The sequence below is a fragment of the Oryctolagus cuniculus genome, chromosome 5 (assembly GCF_964237555.1).
Source record: "Oryctolagus cuniculus chromosome 5, mOryCun1.1, whole genome shotgun sequence".
NCBI lineage: Eukaryota > Metazoa > Chordata > Mammalia > Lagomorpha > Leporidae > Oryctolagus > Oryctolagus cuniculus.
In genome coordinates, this window is record NC_091436.1 from 115,868,566 (window position 1) to 115,884,044 (window position 15,479).

General features: G+C 45.1%; 1 protein-coding gene and 1 long non-coding RNA gene across 2 annotated transcripts in view; one reads left to right on the plus strand and one right to left on the minus strand.

Annotated features, from left to right (window-relative positions):
• LRRC1 (leucine rich repeat containing 1) overlaps positions 1–1,360 on the minus strand; it is a 165,607-nt gene extending 164,247 nt beyond the window's left edge. Inside the window, exon 1 of the mRNA XM_051855609.2 lies at positions 895–1,360. Coding sequence (XP_051711569.1) covers positions 895–1,053 — 159 coding nt within the window. The 5' untranslated portion in view covers positions 1,054–1,360. The remainder of the gene's footprint in view (positions 1–894) is intronic.
• A 24-nt stretch (positions 1,361–1,384) lies between these two features.
• On the plus strand, positions 1,385–10,873 carry LOC108177436 (uncharacterized). The gene is made up of 3 exons (XR_007923262.2): positions 1,385–2,623; positions 8,168–8,338; positions 10,608–10,873. It is a non-coding gene; the product is annotated as an uncharacterized lncRNA (long non-coding RNA).
• The last annotated feature ends 4,606 nt before the right edge of the window (positions 10,874–15,479 follow it).

Genomic DNA, 15,479 nt, shown 5'->3' on the forward strand with positions numbered 1-15,479 from the left:
GACCCTCTATAACACCACAATCAGCACAGGTCCCCTCAACAGGTTGGGCCGCGGTAGAATGATAAACAACTCCTGCGAGGTAACGCATCGCTGCCAGGACACAAGGCAGCAGGCTGAACGTGGCTGCTCCAGGAGAGGCTGCGGGCAGAGCCTCTCGGCTGACGTTCATCGCCGCTCCTAGCACGCAACAGGTCCACGCAGGCAGGCCCCCAGCGGCGGGCATCGGGGGCACCCACCTGCCCGCAGTTCCCCAGGCCCGGCTCTGCCCCTGCCCCCTTACGTCGCGTCCTCCAGAGGACCACGGCAGGCCGGCCCAGCTACAGCTCTCCTGAGCACAGCCCACCCGCGATAAGGCCTGGGAGCACATTCCTCCCCAGATGCCGAGATAGTGCGGCTCACCTGCGCCTGCCCGGGTCTCAAGGTCCTCTAGGACTTACTCGGCCAAAGGGGGGGCGCGCCCCGGCAAGGGGTCGGGGACATACCGGGGCGAAGAGGCCCGCCCCCGGGGACGAGATGTGGCGTTCGGTAGCCTCCGGCTAGCTGGAAACTGCCCCAACCACCAGGCTTCTCACCTGCCCGGACACAAGTGCCGGGTGTTAAGACCTAGACGAGTATCTAAGCTACTTGATAGCCCACCAAAACGTTTCTCCGATCGCACAGGCTCTAGTGACTACTCGGAAAACATCGTATAAAAACGGAAAAGAACTTTCACTGGGGGAAGGATGGGAGTAGAGACGCCAGGGGGGAAAGGAGCAGGTGAATGCAGCAGAGGGTTCCAGCACGCCCCGAGGGCAGGCCGGGGTCTGCAGGTGGGAGAGGGCGCTGGACGGGAGGAGAAGGGAGAGGAGCTACAAGGGCCGGCCGCGCTGCCCGCAGGTGAGGCCGGACACTCACCTCAGGCAGCTCGCGGAGCTGGTTGGCGTCCAGCAGCAGCTCCTCCAGGCTCCGGGCGTAGCGGTAGATCTCCTCGGGGACGTAGACCAGGGAGCAGTGGCGCTTGTCGATGGTCTCCACATGACGGTTGCACCGCCACAGGGGGATGCAGTGGAACATCGCCGCCCCCACCGCCGCCAGGTCCCGAGCCGCGCAGACCCGGGGGCTCCGAGCCCGCTCTACCCGGCGGCTCCGCTCCGCTCCGCCCGCTGCCCGCTCCGCGCTCGTTGTTGGCTCTCAGGCTCGCTCACTCCCCGCGCCGGGTTCCGCAGTACGAAACGCTCCAAGGAACCCTGGGCGGGCGCCCCTGTCGCGCCCCAGAGCCCCCGCCCGCCAGCCAGCCGGTGCGTCCCCTCCCACCCTCCAGTCGCCGCCGCAGCCGCCGCCACCGCGCGAAGCTTCCGACTCGCAGCCACCGCGCGCCTTGCGCATGCGCGCTGCGGGGTGCGCGCCGAGGGCGTCTCCCCTCCCGGGGATGCTCCGCTCCGGGTTTTCCTAGAGACCTGGGTCTGGAGGGGGTCGGGAAACCTGTAGGTCGGCCGCTGGGCTGTCCCCAGACTCCGGCCCGGACTTCGGGTAGCGTCGGGCTTTTTTGAGCCAGGGAGTCTCTGAAGGGGCTCAAGGCAAAGTTGAGGCGGCCTGAGGGGAGGAGGACAACTTTGATTTTTAGTTTCACTCAACTCGCTGTCTTCTCACCTCCCTTCCCCACAACTTTCTCTTCCGGGGTCAGAAAGGGGCACCCCATGCGGGCAGTGGGCGCCGCGAGGTGAGGCGGTCGGGTGGCTCACCTGCCGCTGAGGCACTCGTGTACTCGCGGCTCACAGCAGCCCCAGAGGGGCGAGCGGGCCACGTCCCCACCCGGGGCTCGGGCACCGCCTGCAGACTCCGCGGCCCGGGGAGCCGGTCTTCCGCAACCTTGGTTTTGTTCGTATACACAACACCAGGAAATCGCCCTGTCCATGCCACCAGGAGCGTGGGAGTCAGAGAGTGCGATTGTCCGCCAGGAGCCCACGTGCGGAAACGCGCCGCCGAAGCTGAGGCTGTGAGCCGAGGTCAGCCCAGCCGGACGTTGGCGCCTGGCGACTCGCCTGGGCTGGGGCGGAGGGAGAGGATGCCGAGTGAGCATCTTCCACCCGGCTTCTGCCTTTCTGCGATGACAGCCGTCCCTTACAAGGGCAATAGGCAGCCCTAGGAGTCGCTGGGGAGGACCTGGCAAGCTCGCTACTACCATTCTCTGGCCCCGGACCGGAACCCCGAACTGCCCTTATTCTGTAACCGTCTGCACCACAATCACCATCTCCGAATAACCAAACTCGCTTCTTCCCAAAGGGTTACCAGTCAAGGCCAGTCGCATGAATGCATGGTTTTGGGTGGGGGTGGGGAGGTCTCCTCCGACTCCCAGCCCGGCTAGCCCTTGTCCTAAAGTATACTCAAAGTTCCACCTGTGGCCCCTGCAGCGTCACCAGGCCGGCTCTCTCACACTCGCTCAGCCCCAGAGCTGCTATAGCTAAAATCTGGAGCCAGGGAATTCCCAATTCTGCAGAAGACTGAAAACGCCGAGCATGCTCAATGGCCAAGTTTGTCCTGAAACTAGTTTGCAAACTTTCCTGTCAGTTCGGCGATGGAGCGGTTTAGGAGGCAACGCTGAATCCTTTGGAATGTACTAGGAGCGTGCCTTTCTTCCCGACGGGTGAGGAGGGGTTCGGCTTTCCTTTCAACCCCACCGTTATCACCTCAAGTCTCATTCCAGTCAATCCCCAAGCTCCTGCTACCCTACCCACTTCACCCTCTCTTTTTGTCTGTCCTGATTTGATTCCTGCATTCTCAGGGAAGGCTACCTGGACTTTGAACCGCCACTCCTCCTCCCTCATTCTTGCATTCTGGAAACGTGTAAAGCCCTTTTTCTGCCACCTTTCTTGGAAAACTGGTTCCTAGCTGAGAGATGTCCAGAAAGATAAACAAGTCTTTTTTTTTTTCCAAGTTTTCCAACTGCTTTTAAATCAGGCTGACTTGCTCTGTTATCTAGTGTTGATTTCCAGAGACTGTCACACTAGATTATTTTAATAAATGCCAAAAGTTTTTTAAGGATATGTCTGGTCTTTTTAAAAAGTCCAACCTCAGACTGCATTCCCTGTGTGCCTCTCCAAGGTGCTAACACTTCTGTATTGTGATTATTTTTGTATCACCTTAGTCCCAAAGACACTGTGTGACTTGCTTTGTAGATCCAGGAAGCTGCCTACAGTGCCCTATGCTCACTAAATGACCCACAAAGTCTATAGAATTGACTGAGCAGTCAATGGAAGAATTCTTGACTTTCCTTGTTTCCGAGGATTAGAATTTGGGACAGTCTTGGCAAGAGAGAAAAAAAAAATGAAATCAACACTTGTCAAACATAGAATAAGAAATCAGTTAGGTCTGTCTTTTTTAAAAAAAAAAAGATTTATTTATTTATATAAAAAGCAGTTATAGAGGAGGAAGAGAGAGAGGTCTTCCATCTCCTTGTTCACTCCACAAATGGCTACAACGGCTGGAGCTGGCTGGAGCTGGGCCGATCCGAAGCCAGGAGCCAGGAGCTTCTTCTCACCCAAAGACTTAGGGCGTCTTCTACTGCTTTCCCAGTCCATAGCAAAGAGCTGGATCAGAAGTGGAGACTTGAACCAGTGCCCATATGGGATAGCACCACTGCAGGCAACTGCTTTACTCCCTAAGCCACAGCACTGGCCCCCACCAATTAGGTCTCTATTTACCTGAAGAGTTTGGAATTTCTTTTTTCCTGATATAATTTCTATATACAAATGAATCTGATTCAATAAGTATTAGAAGTCCATCTAGGGGGCAGCTCTGTGGCACCTCCACCTGCAGTGCCGGCATCCCATATGGGTACCAGTTCAAGTCCCATGCTGCTTCCTCTTCTGATCTAGCTTGCTGCTGTGGCCTGGGAAAGCAGTGAAAGATGGCCCAAGAGCTTGGGTCCCTGCGCCCATGTGGGAGACCCAGAGGAAGATCCTGGCTCCTAGCTTCGGATCAGCCCAGCTCCAGTCTTTGTAGCCATTCGGGGAGTAAACCAGCAGATGGAAGACCTTTCTCTCTGTTTCTCCTTCTCTCTCTCTGTAACTCTGCCTCTTAAATAAATAAATGAATCTTTAAAAAAAAAAGTTCATCTAAATCAGTTTCTTGTTGGATTAATGTAATTCATTCATTCATTTTCACTGTGAACCATATTTTCACAGCCTTTGAGGATAAAGAGATCTGTGTTTTAATTCTGGCCATGCCACATAATAGCTTTGTAGAATTGAACAGGTTACTTTTTTTTTTTTAAGATGTATTTATTTATTTGAAAGGCACAGTTACAGAGAGACAGAGGCAGAGAAAGAAATCTTCCATCCACTGGTTTACTCCCCAAATGGCCACAAAGGCCAGAGTTGGGCCCATCCAAACCCGAGCCAGGAACTTCTTCCAGGTCTCCTACACGGGTGCAGGGGCCCAAGCATTTGGGCCATCCTTTACTGCTCTCCTAGACCATAGCAGAGAGCTGGACTGGAAGTGGAGCAGCCACAGGTCTCAAACCTTCACCCATATGAGATGCCCTCACTGCAGGCAGCAGCTTCCCCTGCTGTGCCACAGTGCCGGCCTTAGGTTACTTTTATAAGCTTCAGTTTTATTGTCTCTCTAGTGAGGACAGTGGCTCATGGGATTGTTGTCAGGGTTAAATGAAATTATATATGTATAATTATGTGTCATATATATATATATATAATGGCAATATCTCAGACACACATCAGTCTAATCAACAAATACAATAGGGTAGCCAGCCTCCAGGGAGGTCCCAACAACCCACATCACCTGGTTGGTCTGAGTCACCAGTTTCTTTTTCTCTCTCAGATCATTCACTAAGAAAGCCACCTAGCATGTTAAACAGTCCAGTGGAGGGGTCCACGTGGCGCATAATCGAGGACCGTTCACAACAGCTAGCAAGGAGCTAAGGCTTTGTGCCACTAGCTCTGTGATAGAATCGTGTTAAAAGCCAATCCTAGGGCTGGCACTGTGACATAGTGGGTAAAACAATGCCAGCATCCCATACGGGCGCTGATCACAGCTCCAGCCATTGTGGCCATTTGGGGAATGAACCAGCGGATTGAAGACCCCTCCCTTTGCCTCTCTTTCTCTCTGTGTGTAACTCTAATTTTCAAATATATAAATAAATCTTAAAAAAAAAAATCCAATCCTGCAGCCCCAGTCAAACCTTCACAGGACAGGCACACCAACTGGTAGCTTGATGGAAATCTCTTGGTAGATCATGGCCTAGGACCACTCAAGTAATCTGCTCCCCAGTCTTGACCCTGAGAAACAGATGATGAATGTTAATTGCTTTAAGCTGATGACATTTGGGGTAATTTATTACATAGTAACAAATAACTAATAGATGTACATACTACAAAACAGGCATTCTGCTAAACACTAAAAATACAACAAAGAACAAGAAGAGTGTTAACCTCACAAAGCTTATCCTCTAAGGTTAGGAGAATGATGAATTCTGAATTAATAGTTTGGTTTTGTGGTTTTATCATTAATTTTTTTAAGTGAAAATCCAAAGTAGTAGCTGTTACAATAGAGGCAGAAAGGGATTCAGATGTTTGAGCAGGTGAATTTTGAAATGAGATATTATAGCCTATCTACTATGATGACTTAAAAATAGAAAAGAAAAAAAAAGGCTGAAAATCCCAAGTGTTACTGAAAATTTGGGCAACTGGAACTCACACATTACTAGGGGGAGTATAAAATAGTAAAACTGCTTTATAAAACAGTTTGGAAGTTTCTTGTAAGAATATTCTTACCCTAATGATATGGCCAATCTGCTCCTAGTTATTTACACAAGAAAAATGAAAACATACTCAGGAGTCATTTAAAAATTTAATAAAAAATGGAAGCCACCCAAATATTCATCAACAGATGAAAGTATTTTAGTACATTGAAAGGATGGAATACTATTTAGCAATAAAAAGGATCAAACTGCTTTGTAGCATATGCAATATTGTGGATAAATCTCAAAAACATGTTGAGCAAAAGAAGCCAGATGCCGTGTGCATACTATATGATTCAATTTATGTAAAATTCTAGAAAATGTATATTAACATAAAGTGGCACAACCTAGATCAGAATATACTTGGGTTTTGAGAGAGAATCTGGGGATAAAGATTGATAGCAAATGGCATGAGGGAATTTTTTGGGGGGTAACAGAAATATGTATCTTGAATGTGGTAGTAGTTACAATGATGCAAACATTTATTGAACTCATCAAACTATATACTAAAAAAGAAACTTTTATATAAAATTTATGTATCAAAATTAATTTTTTTACTTGAAAGGTGGAGTTACAGAAAAAGAGACAGAGAGAGAGGTCTTCATTCCACTGGTTCACTCCCCAAATGGCTACAATGGCCAGGGCTGGCCAGGCCAAGGCAGGAGCCAGAAGTTTCTTAAGGGACTCCCACGCCGGGGCTGGGGCCCAAGCATTTGCACCATCCTCCACTGCTTTCCCAGGCACATTACCAGGGGCTGAATTGGAAGCAGAGCCCCCAGGACTTGACCCAGAGCCCATAAGGGATGCTGGAACTGTAGGCAGAGGCTTAATCTACTACACCACAACACCAACCTATAAAAATTAATCTTTAAAATAGTATACTGGCAATTGTTTCCAACAGGAAATTGTTTGTTTCATTTTAGCAGGCAGTTAGGCTAAATGACATAAAATTGCAAACTCTCATTTTCTCTGTGGTGAATGACAGCTGAAATTTGTGTTGTTATTTGTTATTGTGAGTGTGTGTGTGTGTGTGTGTGTACACTTATTTATTTGAAAGGCAGAGAGAGATAGAGAGAGAGAGATTTCATCCTTTCGGTCACTCCCTAAGTAACTGCAACAATTGGGATTAGGCCAGGTCAAAGTCAGGAGTCAGGAACTCCACTGGGTCCCCCATATAGGTGGCAGGGGCCAAGGTACTTAAGCTGTTACCTACTGCCTTGCAGGGCACATATTAGCAGGAAGCTCAAATCAAGAGCAGAGCCAGGATTTGTACCCAGGCACTCTGATATGAGATGCAGGCATACAAAATGGCATCTTAATTCATGTATCCAATGCCTGCCCCTTAGATATTTTATGAATTAGGCTACTTGGCTCTGGACTGGGCATGCAGAAGTGAAGGGTCAACCAGCAAACATATGTGCAGAATTTGGAGCTTCTTTTCTTACTGAATCCCTCCAGAGGTCTACACTCCCCTGATTTTCCAGCTGCCATAGTTACCCCAGCACTGATCTTTGGTACCTCAAGCCAATAGACTGCTCTAAGCATGAACTTTAGTTGATATTTGTAGTGGAGCCTTGTGTATACTTGACAAAACCAAGAAAAAAAAATGAGCAATTCACCCTCTTCCCGACATAGACTCCTCCTCAGTTTCTTCTTGGTTTTGGCCACTCTCCAGTACCTTTAAATTGGTGATCTCTATATTTTGTCAGCATTACTGCTTTCTGTGGGAAGGTTGGTCTTATGGCAACCACTCAGTTGTTACTGAGAAAAAATAAAACTCTCTCTTGCTTTTTATAAGTTACATTCATATATTTATTTAGCTTCACAGATTGTAACGCTGTGTGGACAATCCAAATTTTCACACTATGAAGATTACAATACACTTCTCCAGAGAAGTTACAAATGAGCAATTTGAGCTTCATTTTCATTTCTATTTTTCCTCAATTCCTAATAAATGTGCTGATGATGAGTCAAATATTGAACAACATTTTGCTGTGGTAGAAATGGGCCAGATGCTATCTGCTGCGTAGGGTGTTATGAAGAACTCACGCTTTTGCATCAAATTTTTCCATCTGCCATTATGAGGCATGAGATCTTGGGTGACACATATTTAACTCTAATATTCATTTTTTTTGGTTCTACAAAGGATATTATAAATGCCACCTTCAAAGGACTGTTCAGATGATTGTGGGTTAATGTATTAGAAAGACCTTGTATACTGCAGAACCCTAAACATGAGGCGCTATCATTGTCAGTACTCTCTGCCCACTTACCAGCCAAAAGACAGCTTACCATCTGAGGGTTTAATATGGATAAACAAGACATAAATTACAGATCCGTAGATATGGGACTGTGAAGTATTTCAACAGGAAAGAGTTGCATCAAAAGACCCAATCAAAACTTGCACCCACCCCTGTTTCTGTCTTTTTCTAGGCCTCTGCATCAGCGTCATGGTCTTCTCCATTTAAACAGGAACATATAGGGTGAAGCCTAGAGGAAGCTCCCTAGCAGCCTTTCCTTGGGTTGTGGCAATGCTTTCCATTTGTATAATGCTTTAAAGTTTAAAAGAACACGGTTGCATGCAATACCTCACTTGATCAAAAGGTATGTTTTTCTCATTTAAATACAGATCCCTCATTTATTTTCTGCCCTGTTCCACAAAGATGTAAGAAAGTCATGTAGATCAGTGTCTTCTCATTTTGCTCTAAACTTACAGTTCCTAAAATACAAATTAAATTAATGTGGACAGTTTTTACTAGGTCTAATTCATAATAATAAGAGAAAAGGAGATCTATATCAAAACTGCTATTTCTAATAAACAGTGCCATTCAAATAATTCCAAGAACCCTAGTAATAAAAATATGTTGAGCAGTTAACTAAAATAAGCCTGAAGGATATCATATTTCTCCAGTCAGGTTTATACCACCCATAAAATTGTTGCTAACTTGATTGGAAAATAGGTCACCTTTAGAGCAAGTCAGCTTATAGTATTATGATGGTAATGATAGAGTTGTCTTCAATAGAGAAAAAAAGACTCAACTTCCAGACTGACAATTTTTGTAAAGATTTATTTGTACTTATTTGAAAGGCAGAGTTAAAGAGGGAGAGAAAGAGAAAGATATATCTTCTGCCCAGTGATTCACACCCCAAATGGCCACAACATCTAGGGCTGGGCCAGGCCGAAGGCAGGAGCCAAGAGCTTCATCTGGGTCTCCCATGTGCGTGCAGGGGCCCAAGGACTTAGGCCATCTTGCACTGCCCTCCCAGGTACATTATCAGAGAGTTGGATCAGAAATGGAGTAGGAGGGACTCAAATCAGCACCCATGTAGAATGCTGGCATCACTGCCAGCAGCTTTACCCACTACACCACAATGATGGACTCAAGACTGATGGTTTTTAAAAAATTTAAACTGTTCTGAGTATCAGAGACAGCTTATTTTTCATCTCCCAATTGTATTTGTAATAACATAAGGTTTTATTCAGTCATGTTTATTTACATTAGGGACCAGTGATCTACTTGATTCTAATTGGTTCATACTATTTCCTATCACTATTTCCTATTTCCTTAATTGAGTTAATTAAGATTCCATTTTCTTTCCACAAAATACAAGGCAAAAATGTTTTTAAGAGAGTATCTGTTTGTTGTAAAAATTTTTATTTTCTTAATATGTGTGTGGCTTGTGACAAATACATTTCTTTTGTTTTTGTAATACCTTAAAAGAGGCAAAAATTAGTTTCAGTAGAAATATCAGGATGTGATATTATTAAAAATCTATCATTGGTATAAGCTGAGCCAGTTTAAAGAAAGGCTCTGCTTTAAGAAAATCAAATACAAGGCTACCTAATCTTATAGCAAATTTCAAAGGGACAATGATTTCTACTTTCCCAGGATTTGCTGCTTTGTCAAAAGAATTTACTCAGACCAGCACGGTGGCTCAATAGGCTAATCCTCCACCTGTGGCACCAGCACTCCGGGTTCTAGTCCCAGTTGGGGTGCTGGATTCTGTCCCGGTTGCTCCTCTTCCAGTCCAGCTCTCTGCTGTGGCCCAGGAGTACAGTGGAGGATGGCCCAAGTCCTTGGGCCCTGCACCCGCATGGGAGACCGGAAGAAGCACCTGGCTTCGGATCAGCGCGGTACGCCGGCTGCAGCGGCCATTGAGGGGTGAACCAATGGTAAAGGAAGACCTTTTGTCTTCCTCTCTCTCTCTCACTGTCCACTCTGCCTGTCAAAAATAAAAAATAAAAAAAAAAGAATTTACTCAAAGGGTTAAATGGATTTTAATGTTAAATGGATTTTTTATGAGAAAAATGAAGTTGCAGACAATTTTGTAGGTACACATCTAATGCACAAAGCTTAATATATGAGTCTTGACTATGATATTATATTGCTTTAAAACAGTTGAACCAACAAACACCTGTGAAGAAAGTATTCTTTAAGTTCTCCAATCAGAATGTGAACCCATCAGATAGTTTTAACCTCTCTCAGACATGCTGTGTAACTAGAATTGGAGAAAATTCGTTTATAACATATACTTTGCTAAAGATCTATATACAGATTGAATATAGGGAATATTTACTTGACAGGCTTATTTCAGATTTTTAAATGTCTTAAGTGAGACAAAAAATAAGAAGCTTCATATTTTAAGTTAAAAAGTTAAGTCAATTCTCTTACAGCAGATGTAAGTACAGTTATGACTAGAAATCCACGGTTGATGAAGAATGGGATGGAAGAGGGAGTGGGAGATGGGATGGTTGTGGGTGGGAGGGAGGTTATGCGGGGGAAAGCTGCTATAATCCAGAAGTTGTACTTTTGAAATTTATATTTATTAAATTAAAGGTTTTGTTTTGTTTTGTTTTAAAAAAGAAAAAAAGAATTCAATGAGTCTCTACCGTGGCTCTTCAACAAAATAGCATTGGAAGTCAAAAGATTCACCCCTATTCTGACTCGGCTTCTCACGTCCAACCAGAGCAGATGAGTATAAGGTCCCTAACAACTGTAAAAGCGCCATAACTTTTCCTCTTCTTCAAAATGTCCTCCTAAGAATACCGTTAGCATAAATAAATGGTGGAAATTCCGCCATCATAAGTTATCCTATCAGGTTCTTGTTTCATGTTTTTTTTTTCTTTTTTAAGATATTTATTTGAAAGCCAGAGTTACATAGAAGGAGAGACAGAGAGAGATCTTCCATCTACTGGTTCACTCCCCAGATGGCTGCAACAGCTGGGCTGGGCTAGGCCAAAGCCATGAGCTAGAGGCTTCATCTGGGTCTCTCATGTGGATGGCAAGGGCCGAACACTTGGGCCATCTTTTGCTGCTTTTCTCAGGCCATTAGCAGGGAACTGGATTGGAAGTGGAGCAGCCAAGATTCAAACCATTGCCCATATGGGGTGCTGACGTCACAGTGAGTGGCTCTACCCATTACACTACAACGTCAGTCCCAGGTTCTTGGTTTTGTGAACCTCCATTTTTCCATTATCGCTTTTTATTTCCCACTTCCCAAAGTAACTATCAACATGTTACCCAGTTAGTAGTCTCTCCTACCCAGAGCTCCTTATCCTCCTTTCTTTAAATATTCATCTATGGGGCCAGCGCTGTGGCATAGTGCATAAAACCTCCACCTGAAGTACATGGGCGCCGGTTTGAGTCCTGGCTACTCCACTTCCAATACAGCTCTCTGCTATGGCTAAGGAAAGCAATAGAAGATGGCCCAAGTCCTTGGACCCCTGAACCCAAGTGAGGGACTGAAGGAGGCCTTTGGCTCCTGGCTTCAGATCGGCGCAGCTCCTGCCGTTGTGGCCATTTGAGGAGTGAACCAATGGATGGAAGATCTCTCTCTCTTTCTCTCTTGGCCTCTGCCTCTCTAACTCTGCCTTTCATATAATAAATAAATAAATCTTAAAAAAATTCATCTGTCTCTTTCTCTCTCTTTACTTGGAAAAAATAATGCAAAAGCATATTTGTTAAGAGTGGTTGGCAGTTATAGACAACACAACAAATAAATAATTTCTCTAATTTAATAGGCCCTCTCAATAGTTCATAAAAATGAAAGAACATGAAATGTCAGATTCCACTGTTAGACCTTTGAATCTCAAAGCAGGCAATATTTGTATGAAACATATGTTTTAATATTTATACATTAAAATTTTAATATTTCTAATCATATTTAACATCTATGATGTTTTACCACTTACACAAACTATAGTATATATCATCTTTGTTTTAAATCTGAATGGGTATAAATTTATTTGATCCATTTCATCCCCTCTTAGAAGGCTAATGTGACTAGTCATTGCCATAACTAAAGGTGACCAGCAGGAGAAAGACGAAGAAGACAAGACTGTCCATGGCAGGACACTCTCTGGAGGTGGCTGAAGCACACTGTGACTTAGTTAAGAATAATAAATAAGTTGCCCTCCAAGTGTGAGCTAGCAGTAGTGTTTGTGTTTCCCCATGACTAGCTACCTGATCTTTGGCACTCCCAGAGGAAGGAAATTGGGTTGTGTGCATCTGTAGACCATAGAGAAGGAAGTGGAAAATGTACCAAGAGGACAGCCAAAGGGGAAATGGTTTTAAAGAAAAAACAAACTGAACCTGGAGGAAAAATATAACTACATAGAATGGGAATGGAATGCAGATGATGTGATAACCTGTAAGACTATGAAAAATAAGTCATTATTATTATTTTGCCGATAGTGTTGAAGCTCTATGGTAGAAGCCCCAAACCGACTTAACAATATTTATACTCCTGAAATATGTAAACCCTTTGTATAAAGGCAAGATTAACTTTTCTCTATGAAGTGATAAAATAAGAATGTATAGATCATATCCCTAGGCTGACTCTGTGAACTATTTAAAAATATGCAGGGGCAGGTGTTTAGCGCAGTGATTAAGACATTGCTTGGGACAACCTTACCCCATATCAAAGGGCCTGAGTTTGAGTCCCAGCTTCACTTCCAATTTCAGCTTCCTGCTAATATGCGCCCTGGGAAGCAGCAGGTGATGGCTGTGGTGTAGTGAGTAAAGCTACTGCCTGCAGTGCCGGCATCCCATATGGGTGCTGGTTCGAGACCCGGCTGCTCCACTTCTGATCCAGCTCTCTGCTATGGCTTGGGAAAGCAGAAGATGGCCCAAGTCCTAGGGCCCTTGCACCCACATGGGAGACCCAGAAGAAGCTCCTGGCTCCTGGCTCCTGGCTTCAGATTAGCACAGCTCCGGCCATTGTGGCCATCTGGAGAGTGAACTAGCGGATGGATGACCTCTCTCTCTCTCTCTCTCTCTCTCTCTCTCTCTCCACCCCCGCTCTCTGCATCTCCTCTCTCTGTGTAACTGTGACTTTCAAGTAAAATAAATAAATCTTAAAAAGAAAAGTAGTTGGGTCTTTCTAACCCAAGTGGGTGACCTGGATTAAGTTCCAGACTCCTGGCTTTCGTCTAGCCCATCCAGCTTTTGAGTCACTTGGAGAGTAATCAGCAACTGGAAGCTTGCTGACTCTCCTCTCTCTTTTTCTTCCTCTTTCAAATCAACAATAAGAATTAAAAATATGTGGTATAGGCAGACTTTAATGTAGTCCAAATGATCTCCACCTCTTGGTATTCATGCTCTTGAAATATTTGCTTCCCTCGAGTGTTAGCTGGACTTACTGACTTGTGTGGATGTTACTTACAAGGTTAGATTTTAAAAGCCAACAGCTTCCCCTTTAGCATCCCTCTCAGTCTTATTAGTGTTGCTTGCTCTGGGAGAAGCAAGAGCCAGATCCTAACAGTCCTGTGGAGAAGTCCACGTGAGCAAGCTGAGAAGCAGTTCTCCAGAAGCATGTCAACAGCCATATAAGCTTGGGGGATTGAGCTGAAATGACTGCAGCACCTCTGACCTCTCCATGAGAGTCTGGATCCGAATCACCCAGATACGCTGTTTCCAGATGCTTGACCCACAGAAAATTTGAGATAATAAATGTTGCTGCCAAATCACAAGATATTTATTGAGCAGCAATACAAAACTAACACAGGTGGTATATACACAGTGTAGCTAAAATGTGTGTGGGGTACAGTGGAGAGTCAAAGTGAAGGTGGGCAGTAAAGAGATGAAGAGAGAGGTGCTCACCGCATACCTATGTTAAACAAGACTCTATGCAGGCACCTTACAAACACAGGTTATTCTCATTACACTGATGCCATTGTCCTCTTGCTGCACAGGAGTAACCTAGCATTACACAGTAAAAGATGCTAGATTTTGAACTATGGATGACTAAATCTGAAGCCTCTGCTTCTATTGCAACCCTAATTACAATTTTTTAAAAAGTAGATAAAATACTTTCTAACACTAGTAATGATTGAAAACATACCCAGCTAATCTTTTTGTGACATCCCTGACATTCTATGTGCAGAACACTAGGAATGTAAAGACAGCAATGTCTCCTTCTGCCTATGGTTTGAAGGAAAATGGAGAGAAAATCCCATAGAGTGGATTATGTTGGAAATTAGCAGCAAACCCTCTGTTACCCCCAGGAGAGCCCAGCTCTAGAACTCGGCTAACATGGGTACAGACTAGTTACCAGCTCTGTGACCAGGACAAGTTACTTTTTGTTGCCTTGGTTCCTTTATCTGCACTGATTAAATTGGGCAATGCTTATAATTTCTTGGCATAGTCGGGTGTATAGCAAACATTTAATGGATGTTCACAGCTAATGGTACCATTGTTGCTATTTTTTAAAAGGTTAATTTATTTATTTTAAAGGCAGAGTTACAGAGAGGTGGAAAGAGAGAGAGAGAGAGAGAGAGAGAAAGAGAGAGAGAGAGAGGTTTTCTATCCACTGGTTCACTCCCCAGGTGGCTGCAATGGCTGGAGCTGCGCCTATCCAAAGCCAGGAGCCAGGAACTTCTTCTAGGTCTCCCACGTGGATGCAGGGACCCAAAGACTTGGGCCATCTTCCACTGCTTTCACAGGCCATAACAGAGAGCTGGATCAGAAGTGGAGCAGCCAGGACTTGAACCAGCGCCCATATGAGATGCCAGCACTGCAGGGGGTGGCTTTACCCACTGTGCCACAGCTCTAGCCCCGCAGTTGTTGCTATTTTTAAGATTAATTTTCTCTTGATAAATGTGTAATCACTAGTACCACCTCTCATGCTCATCAGTCAGAGTGAGTATTTTTCTTAAGGAATGGAAAAAGCATTTTCCTGATGACTGGGCAAGAGTTGAGGCATAAAATAAAAGGGAGTAGAAACCCAAAGGTATGGATTTCTGAGATAATGATTGTGTGAGGCAAATAAATAGCTGGGAGCAGAGGCAGAGGGGGAAGGAGTCTGGCACAGGGACTCTTTAGGGAGCAAAGATGGCATTTTATTCATGCTTATATTGTCAGTGAATAGAACCACATCCACAGTCATTCACTGAACCCATTCATTCTGCTGTTCCACAAATACTAACAGAAACCTAGTGTGTTCCCTCTTGCTTCCAAGAGGGCAATTCTGCAGAGCTTATTTTCTACCTTTTTTTTTTCTTTAAAGATTTATTCGAAAGACAGAGTTACAGAGAGAGATAGAGCTAGAGAGAGAGAGAGGTCTTCCATTCCACTGTTTCACTCCCCAAATGACTGCAAGGCCAGAGCAGAGCTGATCTGAAGCTGAAAGCCAGGAGCCTCCCATTGGGTCTCCCACACAGGTGCAGGGGCTCAAGGAGTTGGGCCATCCTACACTGTTTTCCCAGGCCACAGCAGAGAGCTGAATCGGAAGAGGAGCAGCTGGG